Genomic DNA, 21,495 nt, shown 5'->3' with positions numbered 1-21,495 from the left:
CATTTGTCTAAGTATCGTCTTGGCATTTGGGTTAATGTCAGTTCGCGATGGAAACCATAAATATAATTTATGGCCTTAAATGCTAATTGTAATTCATAATCATTATGCTTCACGCTGCCTAATATCTCACGTTTAGCCCTAGTAATTAGGTGGACACTCAAGGTCACATCGGCGTCGCCCTAAGGTCTTCCATAAATTATGGTATCATTGTTTTGAGTATTATTTACAGCTGAAAAAGGAACAAATGGCTTAAGAGACTCGTCTGCAGAGGTCTTCTGTATATTTTGTACGACATACCTCACGAAGAATTTAATTGTTTATTTGTTCGTCACCGCGATGTCCTTTCTCTAGGTCGAATGTCCCCAACCACTTGGCAGCTGTTTAATGCGGAGAGTAGTTGAGATTCCTAGGTCGCCAAGTGGTTATGGGTTTCGTCTGAAGAACGAACGTCCCTGCCTCATAGATCATGTTTTAACTGGGTCTAGTGCAGAAAAATCAGGGGTTAGGGCTGGCGATATATTGCTCAAAGTGAACGGTGTGAATGTGATTAATGTTACTCACGAAGAAGTTGCCTCGTTGATTTGGCGATGCCATGAAAAGTTGTTCATAGAGGTTTTCCTGCTTCCAACTCTTATGTATTTTTTAGGTTGAGTCACAGGAATCAAAGTTTAGCCAATGCATCATTTGTCCTTTGGAATCCAGTCATCAGAATTCACACTGTATGACTAGTTCAAAACACAAAGCTTATAGTAGAACGACCTCCGTGTTTGTTTATGCAGGCTGTGTATTGGTGCCTACTGATTTTAAGTCATGTACTGAAGAACTATCAATTCTAAGGAGGAAAACTAACTCTGTAATTAATAAAATACATGTCCGTGCGATATCAATATGTCTGGTCGATATCTGTTTAGGTGTTCTCCAGGTTCTTCTTCATGACACATACACTGCGAAATACCCGGCTAGCTGTTTGTACTCAGCTGGTCATGTTGATTTCGATGAAAAGTTTCTTTACATTGTTACTCGCAATAAGACTAAAGGTAATACAAACACGATGAAAGTCAGTGGGAACCTTGGTAAGTTATGGTTATTCGTGTATACACATATTCATTTTTTCGCAGATTTTCAGCATAGTTCCATTCCTATCCTGTTTATGATGTAGGGTATATCATTAAATTGTCAGCCATTATACAATTCTTACACATACCTAAGCATTTTTCGTTAGGTATTATTGTTAGGCACGTAATTTCACAGTTTCTGGGTAATACACGCTCCTATATAACGTACGTGTAGCATTACCATAGTTATTTAAAGTGTGTTCGAAGAGATTAAAATCAAATCTAAATAACCTCTTTTCTAGGTACTTTAAGATAATAATTTTGGGATAAATTATGTTATTATTATGCATTTTTTCCACGACTTCCACAGGGCACTTGCTTATTATAAGTCCTTAGTTTCTTTTATTGCATTCATGCACTGAGCCATTGATAACAACATGATTTCCTATTCTTTTTTTCTATCTTGTTGAAGTATAGTTTGTTTTTGCTTGCTTTTAAATGGATTCTCAGGCGTCAAAGTATTTAGTTTTCTATCTCTGGGTCTCATGTTTGACCTCCACATCACTTCGAAATATTTATTGTTTATACAAGTGTCAGTCAGTCAGCTATAACGTAGAACCAAGCACATATATGCATCGGTCCAAGTCGCCACAGCTCGTTAGCACAACAAGATAAACACTAAATCCATATTTAATTTAATGGTGGTAATATATAAAAAAAGATTGTATATAAAGATATAGTACAGGAAGAAAGATAGACATGAAGCAATTTTAATCTCATGGTTTAAGGGAAGATAAACAGTGTATACACCTACGCCATTGTGATCGATTCTGAACCATGTCACACAGAGTCTCTAACTATTGGTTACGATAGTGACGCGGACCCCAACCAAGTAGTCTGAATCTGCCAACAATGCTCATACCAGAAGTTGATTACTTCAAGGACTGATGCCACGTTTTGTTTTGGCCGCCTCTAACTCCCTTCCAACCATCCTTAATACTAGTCAGCATTGAGCGTCGTGGCAATTGGTGTTCAGACATACGTAACACGTGGCTCAACCATCTCAGTCGATGAAGATTCATATCGTTTAGATAAAACCTACTCCTGACACTGCTTAGACTAAGGCTATCAAACCCCTGATATGGATGAGTGTTTGCCATTTTGAAGTTAGTTCTGGAGTCTTGCGAAAAGACAGTTCCAACACTCCACATGTTTATTATGTTTATGTAACCTGTCTTTATCCGTAAGCTTAAAGTAACATGATTTCTCAAACTACTTTTTTTTCAAGGAGAAAATGCTTCCGTTCAGTCAATGAACTGTCATGTATTCAGAACACTACCAGCAAAATTTTTATCACATCCGGGTCATATAACGATTGCAAAGACGTTTGGAATAATCTGTTCATATGACCGCTTGACTGGTGAATGCTGTAATTTTCCTTCCAGCACTACTTGTGCATTGTCCCATTTACACACTATGCTGGAGGATCCAGGCATACACAGCACTATGAATACTGGGGATCTTCGGAGCGTTTCACGACGAAGTTCCGAAATTTATCACAGTTCGGCTGATATTTCTTCGACAGAATTTCACATGAATTCAAATTCAATAGCACCAAGTTTCCAGGATCCAAACTATCGTGCTAATCAGGTAAATGTTTTTCAATGTCACCCTGGCGACTCTTTGGTGGACAAACGCTTTTCGGTAAAATAGATCGTCATTGCTTTAATGTACTTTTTGTAATTTTTTAAAAATGGTGTAAATGGATACCGCCTCTACCTTAATGATCTGTCAATTATTCCATTAATTTATATCCATTGTTGGACCTGGCGTGGACTTGTTTCAGGTCAAGTTAATACATCCTTCAACTGCAGTCAAAAATACCAGCGGGGTAATGTATACATGATTATCTTGTTGTTAGGTAACTACGCGTGAATCCACATATCACAATTAACCAAATTTTAACTGTTAGAGTGAGAAAAATTTGTAGTTGCATAGAATAAATGAAGTGGCCAAGAGTGAATGTCTCTGCCTTCATATTCGGTCATAGAGAGTTGCAACTCAGCAGTATTAGCTTTTAGCTTCTTAAAGGCAGGTTTCTAAGTGTGCCTGGCTTAGTAGAATAGTGGCTTGTTGTTTAAAACATTCTTTCAATTAATAGGTTACAGGTTCGAATTACGATCTATCGACCACGATTTATTTATACTTTAATAATTTCTATTTTCTTGAATTGTATTTCCAATGTTTAATCTTTTCTATTACTACTAATACTGTTACTGTGGTGTGTGCTTCTTATATCGACATAAGTAGTATATAGCGCTAGTCAGGACTAGAATGTCTGGCAACAGAAGTTCGAGAAGGAAGAAATGGGAACAGAAAGCAATGGGTATGGAAATGAAGGAACGGTGAAGTCTGAGACGATTGATTGACATTTGCGAAGGAACAGTCAGGTTTTAGAAAATTGACTGATATTTTGCAAACTAAGTATTTACTGTATGGTTCTCAGATTTTACAAAGGTTTCTGTAATTTTTTGTTTAAATACATTCGATCGTCCCCACTTGTGTTTTTGTTCATCATATTACTAATTTCACTACTTCGAGATTTGCTCTGGCAATTCGATTTTGCTGGGCTAACGGGGTGTGGCGACGTACACATGTGCCAAATTCTACGCTGTGTATGACTGACCGTAACTTCAATACCTGGGTAATGCCACTATTCCTCACTCAGTGGCTGCTCTAAACTGAATAGCCGAACTCGTAATTGACTATTGTATATTAAACTGTATTATTGCAGTAGGTGTAGACTATCTTCTTAAGATCCACGCGATTACCGGGACCAGCATTTGAAAACTCAGGGTAGTGTGGTTCTTGATCCTGAATCCTAGTTTTCTTTCATACATTCCTTCCTAATCTTTCTGAAGCATATTTCCGTTATTTAGCCTTTCTAACCTTTACTGCTACTTCATTATTTCTACCTATCTTACATCTTTTATTCAGTCTTATTCATGTGATTTTGGCAACTTCAACCAACACACAATTATCCCAGGCTCCACGTTGATTATGACTAGTCGATATACTAGTTATCAATAGAATCAACTTTATGTTTCGTTTTATCTTAGGATTTGTCGATTCGTTGTATTTAATTCTGTCTTGATTTTCCAACCGAATATGCGTATGATATATCTCTAGCTGCAAAATAACACATTTTTCGTCATTGATATCCTAAAAGTGGATCGACTGCTTCACATAGGGTATTTCGCGTAATAAGACTACATTCGAACCAAGATAGATCCATTAAGTCCTCAATATAAACGAAAAACCACTAAAACTAAGTCGTTATTTTGTTGGCAGATAATATGCACTAAGCGGCTTATTTGTCAATCTATGAGTATCACGATGATTTATTTCAGACCTCCATCGTTTCAATGGGAACAATATTTGCAAGGAATTTGATACATATCTTTTAGCATTCCTATAGTCAATAACTTCCTGTACATTTTCTGATTTTTATGATATCATACAATTAAAACAAACCTCATGTATAACTGATTTGGGTTTTTTTAATAGTTGTGGTTGATGATATCCACTTGGAAACAACATGTTCTGTTGCCTCACTTATATGTCCCTCAAGGATATTTTAGGATCGATTCGCCTTGTTTATACTGTATATCGTTAGTCATAGTTTACTGAAATTCGATTTCGAATGTGCGTGTCATATTTAGTCTCTCTATTCGCTCATTCTGAGTTTTTGAATAGTTCCTATTTTTAGTTGACAACTGATGTCTTGATTCAGTAATCAACTGGTTCATTTGTTTTAAATTCACTTTTTGCAAATATATATAATTCTTTACTTGAAATACATAGTATCTCAGCCATTTCATTTTTTTCCTTACCATATTTCCACACTTACAGCCTAAAAGATCTCGTAATTCTCTTCCTGAACCAATAAATCCTAACTTGATCTCAAAGTTTTTGAAGGTCACTTCATCTTTAAGTTCACGATTTGTGAGTTCAAAGAATTCTTTGGAAACGGTAAGTCCAAATGTTTCCGTCTTTATTGTAGTAAATTGAACTAAACGATATTAGATCTATGTAAACTAAAGATAGTTGAACCTTGCTGATTTCATTTAAATCTTAAACATCCTTGTATGTAGTCAGACGTACCATTTCACTAGATTACCTTTCAGTCTTGGAATATGCTAACAAATACCATGAGCAACTAGGAAACTAATTTTTTAAGTGGACCATAATGGTCTGAATTTCGAATTGTCTTTTTGTTTCGAACACACTGTCATTAGTGAAATACTCGCTCGTTTTCACTTCCCAAACGTAAATAGTACTAGTTCAGTTAAAAAGCTAGTCCCCAAATTCCCTGGTACGGCCGAGAGTAGGGAGAGCTCACTCTCCCTCTCGAAATGCTCTCACATGGCCATGAATATATAGCCTCTGCCAGGGAAGTCTTACTCACTGCCTTCTCGTGGCGGGGGTGTTGTTCACAAAAGCGAGGGGACGAAAAGCGAATGTCTTGTACCAATATTTATGTGTTTAAATAAATAAATAAAAAAAATAAAAAGCTAGTTGAAAGTTAGCAAATTATTTATGGATTCGATACTATAATCCTTAAATTACCATTTTATATATATATATATATATATCCTTATCAGAACTATATGACATGTCTCTACCCATTCGTAAGTTAATATGCTATTGCACCAAGCCAATACTTCGCAACCTCAATCTCAATACTGGGAACAAGACTACTTCCATAATCTTCCTCCCTGCCTCGCTGACTAGGGTGAGAAGTCGAGTTTCGTGTTGGAAGCTCTGTTGATGATGTTCCCAATAACATTAAAAATACTTTTAAGTTGATCGATTACGATGATTACAGTTTACGAACTGAGTAACTGTCACTAAGTACACAGCTTAGTAAAAGTGTATTAAAAGTCCATAAAGTAACGTAATGAAAATGTGTTGACAGTTGTTATTTAATTAAACACAAATATTGGTACAAAGGGGCACCAAATACATACTCGCCTCACAAATCTCATTTGATTTGTGTGAGGGCTGTGATACTGCCCGGGTGCCCAGACCGAAGCAGGTGGTTTTCCTAGGGGGCCACACCCCGAGCCTTTGATATGAAGGCCTAACCCACAAGGCAGCGGAGCATCGTGAGGAGATGCAGTCCCATGGTAGCCGGTGACCAACGATTAGTTCATATGTCATTTGTTCCCTCAGGATACTGGAGCCCATGTACACCATTGGTTTGGAATTAGGGTTTTCCAACTCCCCTAGGTGAACTTTCCATGTCCACCAACCCGGTTAAAGCGCCAGACATTCGCTTTTCGTCCTCTCAATTTCTTGAACAACACCCCCGCCACGAGAAGGCAGTGAGTAGGACTTCCCTGGCAGAGGCTATATATTCGCTGGCCATGTGAGAGCATTTCGAGAGGGAAAGTGGACTCTCCACACTCTTGGCCGTACCAAGGCATTTGAGGGCATTAACAGTTGACCCCATATTCATCTTAAATTAATATTAATTTCCTTCCTCACAAGCTGTATGTTGCTACTCCACATTCCCAGCACGAGTTTTATCTAATTTTTCTGGGCACCATTTAAGTAGATTACAATATTTAGTTTTAAGTAGGTACTTCTCACATTAATCTTTGCTAAAGACTTGTTTTCGAGCTGATAAAGAGTGAACCAGCTGCGAAGAATATTCATGTAAATTATACAAATAATAGCTGGTTTGATACGTATCAGCATTTTTATTCTGTTTCATTTCCTCTATAATTTGAGAGATAAAGACTAAAAATTCAGATTGAAAAGTATTAAACTAGCTGATTTGTCAAGTTCATTATATTATTGATGTTTTAAATTACCAGAAATTTATTTTCTTTCCTAAAAAACTGTCTATTTTGTTACTCGTTGTATGTTAAAGGTCGTATTTATTTATTTATTTAATCACATATATATTAGTACAAAGGGCACCGGATACATATGCGCCACACAAAATAATGAGAATGGGAGGAGAAGGAAGATGTGTGTATATAAAAGAAGGAAAAAAAAGAAAAGAAGAGTAGTGATGGGGGGAACTGGAATGTACAACCAGAAGAGCTCTCTCAGTTAAGAAAGTTATAGCCACTCTTTATGAAGAAAGTAAAAGAAGGTTACAGCAGGCACGCCACTGGCTTCTATTCTGAGCCATATCTGATAGCGTCTCTAGCCACCGTGTTGCACCATCTCTAGGACTCCAGCCAGGGAGTCGTGAAGGACCAACAGAAGCTAGCCCTTTGCAGCTTTCTTTCATACCACGACACCATGTCATACACTGACCTCCTCTCCGCTTTTTCCAACCAGTCCCAGAGTCGGCAAATAATGCACGACGTGGAATTCTCTGGGACGACATTCGTAAAACATGTCCAAGCCACCGAAGTCGGTGTTTCAAGATGGTGACACCAATTGAATTATCGTCTCTGCGCCCGAACACACGATGCCGAACCTCTGCATTACTAACATGGTGTTGCCACTGTATGTCAGCAATCCTTCGGAGACAACGATGATCGAACACAGAGAGTCATCTAACATCCTCAACTCGGAGAGGCCAGGTTTCACAAGCATAGAGCAAAACTGTTCTCACCGACGCGTTGTAGATCCGACCTTTCACAGCCAGACTAACATCACGAAGGCGCCAAAGATGGCCCAGATTGGCATAAGCCGCTCTGGCTTTCCTTATACGTGCATCAATCTCATCACTCACGCCACCACCAGCACTTATGTAGCTACCTAGATACACGAACTTCTCAACTACTTCAATCTGCTCACCATCTAGGGTGAGTACAGGATGAGAATCCTGCCAGTCTTGTAGGAGTACTTTGCACTTGGAGGGTGCAAAGCACATGCCGTACCTGCGGACACTGATTGACAACTGATTAAGTGCGGATTGCATGCCTTGGGCATTATCGCACAGTAAGACAATATCATCCGCATACTCGAGGTCGAGAAGTCGTTCTCCAGGCAACATATCCACACCGCCATTACTTACATCCATCAGAGCTGTTTCCAGGATGTCGTCGATGGCAAAGTTGAAGAGGAATGGTGAGATTGAGCAACCCTGCCTAACCCCACTGCTCGAATGGAACAAGGGAGAAAGGTGGTTGTATGCCCTCACTCTGCCTGAGGTGTTCGTATACAGGGCCTTTAAGATGTTAATGAACTTCTCAGGCACACCCTTCTTCAATAGACAATCCCAGAGAACAGTCCTGTCCAACGAATCGAAGGCAACCCTGATATCAAGAAACACTACGATTGTTGGCCTGCGATAAGTATGACGGTGTTCTAACATTTGGCGGAGGGTGAAGATGTGATCAATGCATCCTCGACCAGAACGAAAACCAGCCTGCTCCTCGCGAGTCAATCGTTCTCGGCTTTTAAACAACCTACGAAGAATGACAGAAGCCAATAGTTTGGACGCAATCGGAAGTAGACTTATCCCCCGATAGTTGTTACAGGAACAACGTGAACCCTTTTTAAAGATAGGGACGACTATCGACTCATTCCATGATGTTGGAACACTTTCTTGCTCCCAAACCTTTGCAAACAACACCGTCAGTTCCTTAGCCAGAAAGTCACCACCATCTTTAAAAAGAGCCGGAGATAAGTCATCTGGACCCGGTGATTTTTAACGTTTCAAGAGTTGGAGTTCCTTGCGACTTCCGCCTCGTTTGGTGGATCAGTCGTCACCGGCCATGGGGGGCAGGACAAACTGGTTGATGTTGCCGGAGCAGCAGGCCAGTTGAACTGCCCTTCGAAAAATTCTGCCCATCGTCCAAGACGTCGAGAGATGTTAGTGATTGGCATCCCGTCATCCTCGTAGATTGTTTCACTCACACCAGACTTCTTGCTGCCAGTGACTCGGATGAGTTGGAAGAGCTTCCGGCAGTTACCAGATGTAGCTGCTGCTCATCTATACTTTTCGGTGGGATGGTAGCTAGCCTAGAGGCTAGCTCCGCTCGATACTTACTTGCAACAGAAGTTGCAGCCAGTTTACTAACATCGATCCGTTGGTGGTGGTCAATCCTTCGGCCACTGAGAAGTAAGATGGGATTGGCGCAGACCAGGGCATGATCAGACTCCAGATAGGTACTCCAAAAGGAGCGGCAGTCTTGTACACAACCACGCCAGCGGTAGCTGATCGCGATGTGATCAATCTGAGTCCAGACTTGTGATGCAGAGGGAGGACGCCAGGTGGCACACCGGCGATGACTGTGCCGGAAGTTAGTGCTGGCCAGAAACAGGTTGTGGTCTGTGCACAATTGCAGTAAACGGTCCCCGTTATCTGTCCTGCGACCAACAAGTCCCCATCGGCCACCTAAACGACTCTCTTCTGTGCCTAGACGCCCGACCTGTGCATTCAAGTCTCCGGCTAATACTACAATATCTGTCGAACGCGCTTTCTGGAGAAGAACTGTTAACTGGTGGTAAAACTCATCCTTGATTGCATCCGGGCTGCAATCTGTCGGGGCATAGGCGGAGATGACGAAAAGACACCGTTTCTCACGCCGATTTCTTCTCACTTTGATGGAACTTTCTAATCTAACAGCACATAACCGACTGTTAATGGGGATCCAATCGATTAGTGCTGCCTCAGCTCTAGCGCTTAGTGCGACACCAACGCCAGCAAGACCAGACGAGGATGCCACAGAGTCCCCGGCTAAGCGCACGTGAAACAAGCTTTTCGAGGCGACAGATGGAGAGCGGATTTGTAGTACTTCACTAGAGTCTTGAATACGGGTCTCGGATAGACAACAAACGTCAACATTAAGACCTTCCAAAGACATAGCCAGCCCTATCTGTTGTCTGATCTGCATTAGTGTGCGAACGTTGAAGGAAGCCAGTTTGAACGGCGTACGTCGTTTCAGAAAGACTGCTTCAGTATTCATAATCGGTGGAAGCATTCACTTTCGACCAAACAGCGACTAGAGATCGTTTAGATGGAACAGAGTTTCCACCAAGAGCGAGCTGCTGCATAAGTTGAGAAGTAAGGTTACACAAATTGGAGATAAAAGGGGGTGAATTAGCGATATGGTAAATAATAATAATGATAATAATAATAATAATAGTAATAATGCAAATTGTTTTGTTTCTGGTATGAGCGAGAATATAATTGTCAGTTGAATGTTTCATTTCATTTATTTGCGAGAGGGCTGTGATACTGCCCGGGTGCCCAGACCGAAGCAGGTGGTTTTCCTAGGGGGCCACACCCCGAGCCTTTGATATGAAGGTCTAACCCACAAGGCAGCGGAGCATCGTGAGGAGATGCAGTCCCATGGTAGCCGGTGACCAACGATTAGTTCATATGCCATTTGTTCCCTCAGGATACTGGAGCCCATGTACACCATTGGTTTGGAATTAGGGTTTTCCAACTCCCCTAGGTGGACTTTCCATGTCCACCAACCCGGTTAAAGCGCCAGACATTCGCTTTTCGTCCTCTCAATTTCTTGAACAACACCCCCGCCACGAGAAGGCAGTGAGTAGGACTTCCCTGGCAGAGGCTATATATTCGCTGGCCATGTGAGAGTATTTCGAGAGGGAGAGCGGACTCTCCCCACTCTCGGCCGTACCAGGGCATTTGGGGGCAATAGGTCGTATTAAATTAATGCATATTACTTTTTTCGAAATAGCGAGTGGTACCAACGTTAATCAGTTGGACATTTATTTATTTTTATATCATATTTAGGTAAAAACAAATTGTGATGAACAACCACCAAAAATCAGTTGTTTTAGTTCTACTATTGAAAATGAAGATACTGAAAATATAGAGCCACCTAATAATCCGTCAACTGCGTCATCAAATCCAATATCATGGGCGGAAGATTTTGATAACCTTCTAAATGACCCTGTTGCTTGTAATGAATTTAGGGTAATTACTTTTACTTTTCTTCTTTTTTTTCCTTCACTATTCAGGAATCTAATTCAGGATACTTTTTGAAGTAGAATGTCGTTTGACGGTGATTGTTGTTAATTTAAGACTGATTATCTCTACAGCAACCGAAAAACGAATGTTCAATGAGTTAGTCATTGAGACAAACAGTAATGATTATGACTGAATATATATTGATTACTCAAGAGTAACAAATTATATGAAACTGTCGTACCAATTAATTATGATAATTTATCGTAGTATCATAAACTTTATTTTCGTCCTCAGAGATCGAAAAAGCTGAGTCAGTCCCGGGTCATTATCCCAATTCCCAGATAAGTTGAGTAGATCGTTTTATTGGGAAAGAAATGTATTTCCAATCACTGTTGATTTATAATCTAGAGTGTTTCGATTTATCGAAATGAGAAAACTTGGTACGATCGGATGGCATTACAACTAATTGGTTGATTTAATAGATGAATTGCCAATGTTGGTACCTAAAACAACGGCATATCACGCAGTTTACAGGTCAACATTGATTTTATTGATCAAAGTATCTAGTGGTAGCGGTCGTTTTCCTGTCCATCCCAATTACTTCGTTTCTACCACTGTCATCTTTTCACAACCGTATTTGATTTTACGCAATCTTTCTTCCAAAAAATACCGACTGTTGCTGCTACCTTGACGTGCTGGTCAGGTTTGCGTGTCGTGATGAAACAGTCGGGCTACACTGGCTGGAACAATCGTTCCTCAAGGTCCTAACATGCCAGGTAGATCCGTTGAAGAGCGGTAAGACTAAAAGCAGCAAACCCAAAGTCCGAAGGAGAAGTCTTACTGCTGACTGTACAGAGGTGTGACGGCAGTAAGGTGTTTCCTTCAGACAACCAGCATAACAGCGATGCTGCCTTCCACAAGGAAGAGTGGAGTTAGAAAAGATCGACCCTAAAAATGCACACCCTGCCTTATCCCACGGATATCCGTCTCCAGCGGTAAGGTCCCAACAAGTAAGGAGCTAACACGAAAGTTACCCACAAGAAGATCGTGTGTGACCAGCCTCAAACAGTTGGCCCTTTGGCACTGCCGTCACTCACTCAGGTCACTAAAATCAGCTCTAACCCAATTTCCTTTCCAGGCTTCTCTAGGAGAACCCTTTCACAGTGTTGGCAACCGAAAAGTGGTAACCACCCTCATATCTCTAACAACACTCAAGACCATTGTAATCGTATTCAATTTCAATGTTCCTTCTATCTCAACTATCAATCTGTGGTTGGTGGCTTTACATAATGAGTAGCAAAGTCGGTAGTCAGTCAGTCAGCTATGACGTAGAACCAAGCACATATATGCATCGGTCCAAGTCGCCACAGCTCGTTAGCACAACAAGATAAACACTAAATCCATATTTAATTTAATGGTGGTAATATATAAAAAAAGATTGTATATAAAGATATAGTACAGGAAGAAAGATAGACATGAAGCAATTTTAATCTCATGGTTTAAGGGAAGATAAACAGTGTATACACCTACGCCATTGTGATCGATTCTGAACCATGTCACACAGAGTCTCTAACTATTGGTTACGATAGTGACGCGGACCCCAACCAAGTAGTCTGAATCTGCCAACAATGCTCATACCAGAAGTTGATTACTTCAAGGACTGATGCCACGTTTTGTTTTGGCCGCCTCTAACTCCCTTCCAACCATCCTTAATACTAGTCAGCATTGAGCGTCGTGGCAATTGGTGTTCAGACATACGTAACACGTGGCTCAACCATCTCAGTCGATGAAGATTCATATCGTTTAGATAAAACCTACTCCTGACACTGCTTAGACTAAGGCTATCAAACCCCTGATATGGATGAGTGTTTGCCATTTTGAAGTTAGTTCTGGAGTCTTGCGAAAAGACAGTTCCAACACTCCACATGTTTATTATGTTTATGTAACCTGTCTTTATCCGTAAGCTTAAAGTAACATGATTTCTCAAACTACTTTTTTTTCAAGGAGAAAATGCTTCCGTTCAGTCAATGAACTGTCATGTATTCAGAACACTACCAGCAAAATTTTTATCACATCCGGGTCATATAACGATTGCAAAGACGTTTGGAATAATCTGTTCATATGACCGCTTGACTGGTGAATGCTGTAATTTTCCTTCCAGCACTACTTGTGCATTGTCCCATTTACACACTATGCTGGAGGATCCAGGCATACACAGCACTATGAATACTGGGGATCTTCGGAGCGTTTCACGACGAAGTTCCGAAATTTATCACAGTTTTAGTTCCGTTTGTCATGGAAAATTTTTATATTTCGTGAACGAAATTTCTATCGTAAAAATCAATGAAAGAAATGGCCGATCGATCTATTATATGGAATGTTGCCTTGTGGTTCTGTGATGACTACCCACAATAACAAGTTATTGGTTTAAACATCCTAATGGTTTGAAATCAAAGATAAGACCACTAACCAGAAGGATAGGTTTTTCCTGTCCAATAAGATGAAATATTCATGCACAAAACATCAACACAGAAAATAGCATGATGAAATATCCCGGGTTATTGAAAGAAATTCGTGCGTAGATCACTTACTCTCCAATCAATTAAAACTTGACAGTTAGGGGTAATTCGCGCCACTTTATGTCAATACTTTGTAATTGGGAACATATGTATTAAACGAACAATCCAATTTCTAGCTAATCTCATATTTCGCCCAAACACTTGTTTCCTCACTTGTTTTATGACTATTTAGGGCTCAAATTCAGTGGTTTGTCTTTAGAATACGTAGTTAAGCTTCTTTGAATTGACTAAATATTTTTTGACCTCAACTTGCTGCTACTATCTTTTCCTTTCAGAAATTTCTGATAACAGAATTCAGCAGTGAAAATCTTGATTTTCTGCTCTCAGTCCGTACATGGCGTCATGTCTTCGAAACCGGGAATGTAAGTTAAATTTATTTCTGTGATCTGTAATCGTTACTAATGAATTTTGTATAGACATATGTAGTTGGTTGGCAATGTTAAACTGTCAAACTTGTCTGTGGATTCTTTTACTTGACTAGTTGAAATCTGTCGTAATATTTTCGATTCCTTTAAAATTCCATTTCCCAACTCAACCCGCTTATTTTATGATCCTTAGTGGTTTCTCTCATATTATTGAATTTAACGGAACAAATTGGCACATTGAAGCAGCAGGAAATGTACCACACCGGCGAACATAACTTCATTTCTCTTGTAAACTACACGTAACTGCTTATGAGGATAGCAAAAGTAGTATACAACAGAATTTTCATTGACTTCAGTCTTGAGCTATATTTCAAGACACTGTTTTGTATGATCCATAGTACGTCTTTCACGAAGTCATGATGTCCCAACATATGATAAGTTAATACAACTATCGTTGCTCTGTGGTAACTTCCGATCCACTATACCTACAAAATGTCTGGGACAGAAATACTCTTTTGTTGATGACAGAACTAGTCTTAATAATACGGTCCTTAAAACACTAGCGTCTTTAATCATCTGATTCATCTAGCTCCTCATTTTAGGATACAAATCTTCACTAGTAATATTCAAATGTCAGTTTGGCAAAAACACTAGCAAAGATACACTTTAGTTCGTTACGAATGTAGCTAATAATTTCTGTTAAAAAATATGTGTTTTGAATCGACTCACTCTGGTGACATTCTACCTCAGCTTTTAACTGTGACACTGGCTTTTCACTGAATTTGGGCGAAGGAGCAGCCAAGCGAAAAAATCGAACCACACCACAAAGCAAATGACAGTTTGGTTGAGGCATTTTGGTTGGTCCAGTCTTTCCACTGGGGATCTGCGGGATAGTTGTAATCTATGGTTAGAAATGTTCGGTTACTGATACAGCAAACGGTTCAAAATATTTTTTTGTCCCTCAAATATACCAAAATAATACGTTAATACGGTAATAAAACTAGTCACGTTATATCAGAAAGAGGACTCACGATTCCGAATAGAGAACCACAGCATAGACTAGACTACTTTATCCACACAATTACAAGCAGTCACTCCCAGCGAATCCGGAATGGAAATCCGTAACATGAAAGAAAATCACATATTTAATATTCCGAAGGTTATGTGTCTGTTCATCCACTACCACACATCACCTTCCCCTCTAAATTTGTGCGAATTTTTTTGTCTCGCATTCATTTGGGTTATCAGCATTATGACATCGGATATCTCTGACTTGACATTGCAGTAACGTAGGTCAAAACCAACGGCACTGACGGAGTAGAATTTGTTATTTATTTTTCGACTCATGAGCTTGGCATTAATACTATTGTTTTTATTGTGTGATCGCTTTTGAATATAGCTTTCATATGTAGTTTTCGACTTCTGATTCATACTCTCTGCGTTTGTGTAAATTATGACATTTATTTATTAATTTATTTGAACACATAAATATTAGTACAAAGGGGCACCAAATACATACTCGCCTCACAAATCTCATTTGATTTGTGTGAGGGCTGTGATACTGCCCGGGTGCCCAGACCGAAGCAGGTGGTTTTCCTAGGGGGCCACACCCCGAGCCTTTGATATGAAGGTCTAACCCACAAGGCAGCGGAGCATCGTGAGGAGATGCAGTCCCATGGTAGCCGGTGACCAACGATTGGTTCATATGCCATTTGTTCCCTCAGGATACTGGAGCCCATGTACACCATTGGTTTGGAATTAGGGTTTTCCAACTCCCCTAGGTGGACTTTCCATGTCCACCAACCCGGTTAAAGCGCCAGACATTCGCTTTTCATCCTCTCAATTTCTTGAACAACACCCCCGCCACGAGAAGGCAGTGAGTAGGACTTCCCTGGCAGAGGCTATATATTCGCTGGCCATGTGAGAGTATTTCGAGAGGGAGAGCGGACTCTCCCCACTCTCGGCCGTACCAGGGCATTTGGGGGCAACCGGGACTAAGAGGTCTTCGTCTTAATTTGCACATTGTCTGGGACTAGCTGATTAATAGAAAAATAACCGTAGCATCCGTTATTCTGTACTTAAGCTTGGTCTCTTTTAATCACGTTTATTGTTTCGGTAACCAACAGTTTTAATTTCAGATGTAATACCAATGTATTCTTTTCGTTTCTTGATTTTATTAAGGTGAAAAAGAAAGCAAATGAGATATTCGATAAATTCTTAGTTCCTGATGCTCCTCAAGCTGTAAACATAGATCATTTAGCTATAAAGTCTGCCTCATCTTGTTTATCACATCCTCACGTAGATATGTTCTTGGAAGCTGAAAATCAGGTAAGTTAAAATCTAGATTATAACGATAACTAAACGTCCTTATGTTTATCAGGCTAACTTTATTTATGCGATTTGCTTTTATTCCCAAATCCTTCATGTTTATTCCACATAACATTCCTACCTAGATTCAAATTTGCCAATTCAGTAGCCTCCTGAGATGTAAACACTTGAAAACCTAAAGGTCATTCAACACATGTGACATTTTCAAAGACTGAGATTAAAAAAAGACTAATATATTTATTCATTTTAATTTCGACAAAAAGAAAGTACGCCTTACGATAAAGTAAATTTCACTGCAATTTTTTATGCAGCTTCCGGAAAATAGGAACTAAATTATAGGACCTAAAATGTGCTTTTAATTTAATATATTTCAGAAATACCACAGCAAGAACAGAAATAATATAACGAGTCCATAAAACGGCATTCAAGTTATAATTCATATTATTATTGTGTTTAAAATCACTTGTAAGGATGGGACTTCTCTAGTTGACCCTGATAACAAACTCTACATGTGCTTTCGCGATTAAGTCTGTGTTTGAATCTGAAAACTCAAATGATTTGATTATTGTATTGTAAAATATAATGACTGACTGATTGATCAATCACTTCAGCTTGAAGGTATCAAAACAAACACAAAGTATTAATTATTCGTCATTATAGGTTTTATAATATGGTAGTGAAATATATTCATATAGCTAATCGATTGATAAGGTGGTCAATCTTCATCAAATGTAGTGGTTGGAATGTATTACGTAACTTTAACCACTGCCTACCTCGATGGGCAATGTTTTCTGGTGTGAGAGTAGGCTGGAAAAAAGCGCTAGGGGTGGTCAAACCAAAACATGACATCAGTCCACGAAGTTGTTGATAATTGAATTTAGCCTTGTTAATAAGTGTAGACTACCTGGTTGAGGTCCCCGTGACTATCGTATCCAATGGTTAGTGACTGAACGACATGACTCAAAATCGTTTTCAATGGCGCAGGTGCATCCACTCTTTATCGTTCCCCCAAGTTATGAGCTCTTGAATACCTAATAACTGCTTTTGTGTTTTTATTTCACTGATTTATATTTTCTTGAATCGTACCTTTGAATCCTAATCTCTTACCACTTATACAGTTAGTACTTTTACTATTCAGGGATTTGGCCTAGTAGTTTCATGTGTCTGTGCTAATTGCGTATGACAGCTTGAACCGATGCACATATTTACCACGTTCTACGTTACAACTTACTGATGTTCATATAACAATGAATTTTATCATTTGTGTGGAGCAGCTGATGGATTCCATCTTTGGAGCGAGTCATTTCATTTGATTAGTTAATATACGTTTACCATTTTAATTTTACCAATTCATTTATTTTGTTCATTACTTATTTGTTCTTACTATCTATAATGTATATATTGTTCAAATTTCTAGGTATATACATTAATGAAAACCGATTCATTCCCACGTTTCTTAGAGTCTTCAAACTATTTATCCATACTAAATAATTTCAAGGTAAATAAATCTTCCAGAAAGTCAACTGTGCGAAATCAATCTAAAATTTTTAAGAACAAGTCAAATGTTTCTATAGATAGAATGTCTTCAAAAATATCAACAACTACTAACCAACTTCGCAAAGATGAGGATGGATTGATATCATCGCAAGTAAAAAGTTGTACACATGGTAGTTCTCAAGTGAACAAAAGTAAAAGTGTAGATATGCATAGAAGTGATAATACTGCTACTCCTAGTGCTGAGATCAAAGACAAATTGAATAAGGAATTGAACCCTAAAAGTTTCAAGTCCAATTTAATGAGATTGAAAAGTAAGTTTACTCGGTCTTTTTGTTGTAAGTTTAATTGCCATTCTTTTCAAAAGTAACGTTGGTGCCATAAGATAACTAGGGTTTCGTTTCTAATTTATAAGGTGAGAAAAATTATCATCGAATAGGAACTCAAATAATTGCGAATTATCTATTGTACATTTTGGTTTTCGTTTCTCAATACTCCTTGTATGTTAGGTGCTTGCTAGTACGTTATCAACAGTACTCAATAAAAGCGCATGTTCAGAATATTAAGATAGACTTTTACAACCACATCCAGATTTTCGATAAGTATATTTTGAATGAAGATCTCTGAAGCACCAGAGTTCGTTATTTTTTCGAGCGACCGACTATTCAGTATTCCCTCAGTCTCGGTCAAAACTGTTAAAAAGTTTCTTCATTTATTATTTTTTTGGAATAGAAGTGGCCCAATATTTTTTGTGGCCACATACTCTCACTTCGCCTCAATGGTTTGTTCTAGGCGAGCTAAATATCATTCGCAGCCTCGCTCATCAAAATTCTCTTGTTTTGGTCCCAGCCTCCAACAATCTTTTTTTTTAGGCTAACAGTGGCGCTCCTAAACCTCCAGCTATCATCGTTGAGCGTATGCTTCCTCTTCAAGCGATAAACCTAGACATAATACACATGAAAATGATTCTGCGTTGAAAGTACCACCCAATTCAATATGGATGACTCCCATGGAAAGAAAAGTAAACAGGAACTCGTGACACTTTCGATTTGCTCTCTTTCTTGATGTGGAATATCCTAAAGTAATTTATACCCATTGGGTTGAATGGTAGTAAACGGGCTACTGTAAAAAAAATCAGTGAATAATATGTAGTCAAGACCCGGAAACAATACATTCTAAACGTAAATTAACCTTTTATTGGGGCTAACAGCGATTAATTTATTTTTATTGACCTACTGTGGCAGGCAATTTTTTCAGTTAATTACTTATTTACAGTTTGAAAAGCTTGAAGAAGGTAAAGAAACTTTGAAATTAGCTTTGGAGTTGCTGTTTGAAGAAAAAAAGATTTTGATCAACTCCCACTATATTTTGTCACCATGGTGAACAAGAATGAGTACGATAGTTGCTCGAATTATTTTTTATTTATTTATTTAAACACATAAATATTGGTACAAGGAAGCACCAGATACATATGCGCCATACAAATCTCATCCGATTTGCTTGAGGGCTGTGATACTGCCCAGGTGCCCGAACTGAAGCAGGTGGTTTTCTTAGGGGGCCACACCCCGAGCCTTTGAACGAAAGGTCTGATCCACAAGGCAGTGGAGCATCGTGAGGAGATGCAGTCCCATGGTAGCCGGTGACCAGCAGCAGGTTCATTCGCCATTTGTTCCATCAGGATACTGGAGCCCATGTGCACCATTGGTTTGGAATCAGGGTTTTCCAACTCCCCTAGGTGAACTTTCCATGTCCACCAACCCGGTTAAAGCGCCAGACATTCGCTTTTCGTCCTCTCAATTTCTTGAACAACACCCCCGCCACGAGAAGGCAGTGAGTAGGACTTCCCTGGCAGAGGCTATATATTCGCTGGCCATGTGAGAGCATTTCGAGAGGGAAAGTGGGCTCTCCCCACTCTCGGCCATACCAGGGCATTTGGGGGCAGTGGATACGAGTGGAAGTTATTTTCAAAGGTCTCATTTTTACTCAGTTTTTCTGGCATTAGAAGTGCTACTATGTTCAAAGGCACTACTTTAACTCTAAGAGTTTACGGCTTCATGTAATAAATTTAATGTCAGTTAATCAAGTTGACATATCTTTATTTCAATATAATACCTAAAAGCCTTTTTCCCCTACTAATTCTTAGGTATGAACATGATCTCCCGCGGTTCTAGGTACGTTTCAAATCTGTGGTAATAATGTGAAGTATATATACTCAGGTTTTGTTATGTTTTCTCATGAAAATATCGTGAAGTCCTTATATTTTCTAAAATTAAAACTTAGTTTTTGTTTAGGAAAGGAAGTAATATGACCTACTACTTCACATTGTACGGTCCAGGAGTCATTTCAAAAACATATTACTGTAATCTCGCATCAATCACACAAGTAACATATTCAAACATGTTCGTCGTACGAGATTAATACTATGTAGATGACGTTGATTACTGATTGACATCATCTAGTGAACTAAGGAGCGTTGAATTAATGCCGCCTAAATTGGAACTTTTCTGAGATGTAAATCCATTTTAATACAAAAAACGACCCAATTCTTGTATTTTAGTAGTTTTCCAGTTAATTTCCTGTGATAAAAAAATCATTTAAGCGCTAACCAGCATGATGAATTAAGATTTAATTTAAACTACCCATTCAATGAGTCAATGTTAAATCTATTCACTCAGAAATCGACGTTATTTTATCTATTACAGGATGGCCAACAGTCCATGTTCAGTTTTAAGTGAATCTTCAAAACAAAGTGAGTAATGTCATTCCTTTTTTTATATTCGTTTTGTTAATATCATAATGTTTATTATGAATTGCATTACCTTCTGTATTGCTGTTGTAATCTAATTTAATTTTGATATCAAAATTGAGTTCTTCCATTCATATTATTATTTTATCAGTTTCATTGTATGTATCATAACCACATGACAGGTATTTTCTGTCACTAAAACGGGTTTTTGTGCTTCAACAAACACTACGCTCATGAATGCCGGAAGCTGAAACTGAAGTCAGGGAATTTATTGTACCGTTCTAACTGCTGCGTTCTCCATTGTGTTATTTCCTGAACACATAGCTTCACTCGACTGATATATATATATATATATATATATATATATATATATATATTTACTAATAAAACTAAATAACGTAAGATATGATAGTAAATGTATTTTAGTCTATAGAGTTTACACGTCAATTTTCTTGAGTAGTATACTAGTCCTTACTAGTTGAACATTGGACTGATAAACCTGTTGTGAACGAGAACACGGGTGGGGAAGATCAACTTTGTATTCACATGATTACCGAGTTATTTGGTAAATTGTGAAAACCGTACATTAAATACTTCATTTGCAAATCTCCATCATTTTTTCTCCACATTCTGTACGATTCTTCCAATTCACAATTCCTTTCTGTTTCCATTTCTGTTCTCTTCAACTCGATCTTCTTAGCCTTCTGCCTCCAAGTTTTCCACTTCCGACTAGTGCTACATACTACTTATGTCTGTAAACATAAGTAGCATACACCACAAGTTTACTGCAATTTGAGCTTGACCTGAGAACACGACAGTCATGACTTTCCCGCTATCAACAACTTAGTCATCTAATTACTGATGAGTATTAAAACTCGAAGCATAGATAGCGATTATGTTTGGCAATAAATTTTTTCCATAGAGGTTATTTGACATTTGAATTTAAAGCGAATTTCATTCATTGATAACCACAGAAAACGACATAACTTCTTAATTCTATCAGGTTCGTTTTAAC

At 38.8% G+C, this 21,495-nt stretch overlaps 1 protein-coding gene across 1 annotated transcript; it reads left to right on the top strand.

Moving 5' to 3' along the window:
• Positions 1–384: 384 nt before the first annotated feature.
• On the top strand, positions 385–19,905 carry Smp_127520 (putative regulator of G protein signaling; the record flags this gene model as incomplete). The annotated part of the gene is made up of 9 exons (XM_018799251.1): positions 385–612; positions 647–1,073; positions 2,344–2,705; positions 4,968–5,087; positions 10,792–10,953; positions 13,823–13,909; positions 16,094–16,240; positions 17,658–18,052; positions 19,878–19,905. 9 exons carry the CDS (start codon positions 385–387, stop codon positions 19,903–19,905), a joined length of 1,956 nt encoding a protein of 651 aa, XP_018651059.1.
• Positions 19,906–21,495: the final 1,590 nt, after the last annotated feature.

The sequence above is a fragment of the Schistosoma mansoni genome, chromosome 3 (genome assembly GCF_000237925.1).
Source record: "Schistosoma mansoni strain Puerto Rico chromosome 3, complete genome".
Lineage (NCBI taxonomy): Eukaryota > Metazoa > Platyhelminthes > Trematoda > Strigeidida > Schistosomatidae > Schistosoma > Schistosoma mansoni.
Note: the sequence above shows the minus strand (reverse complement) of the source record. Positions and strands in the feature narration are given on the sequence as shown.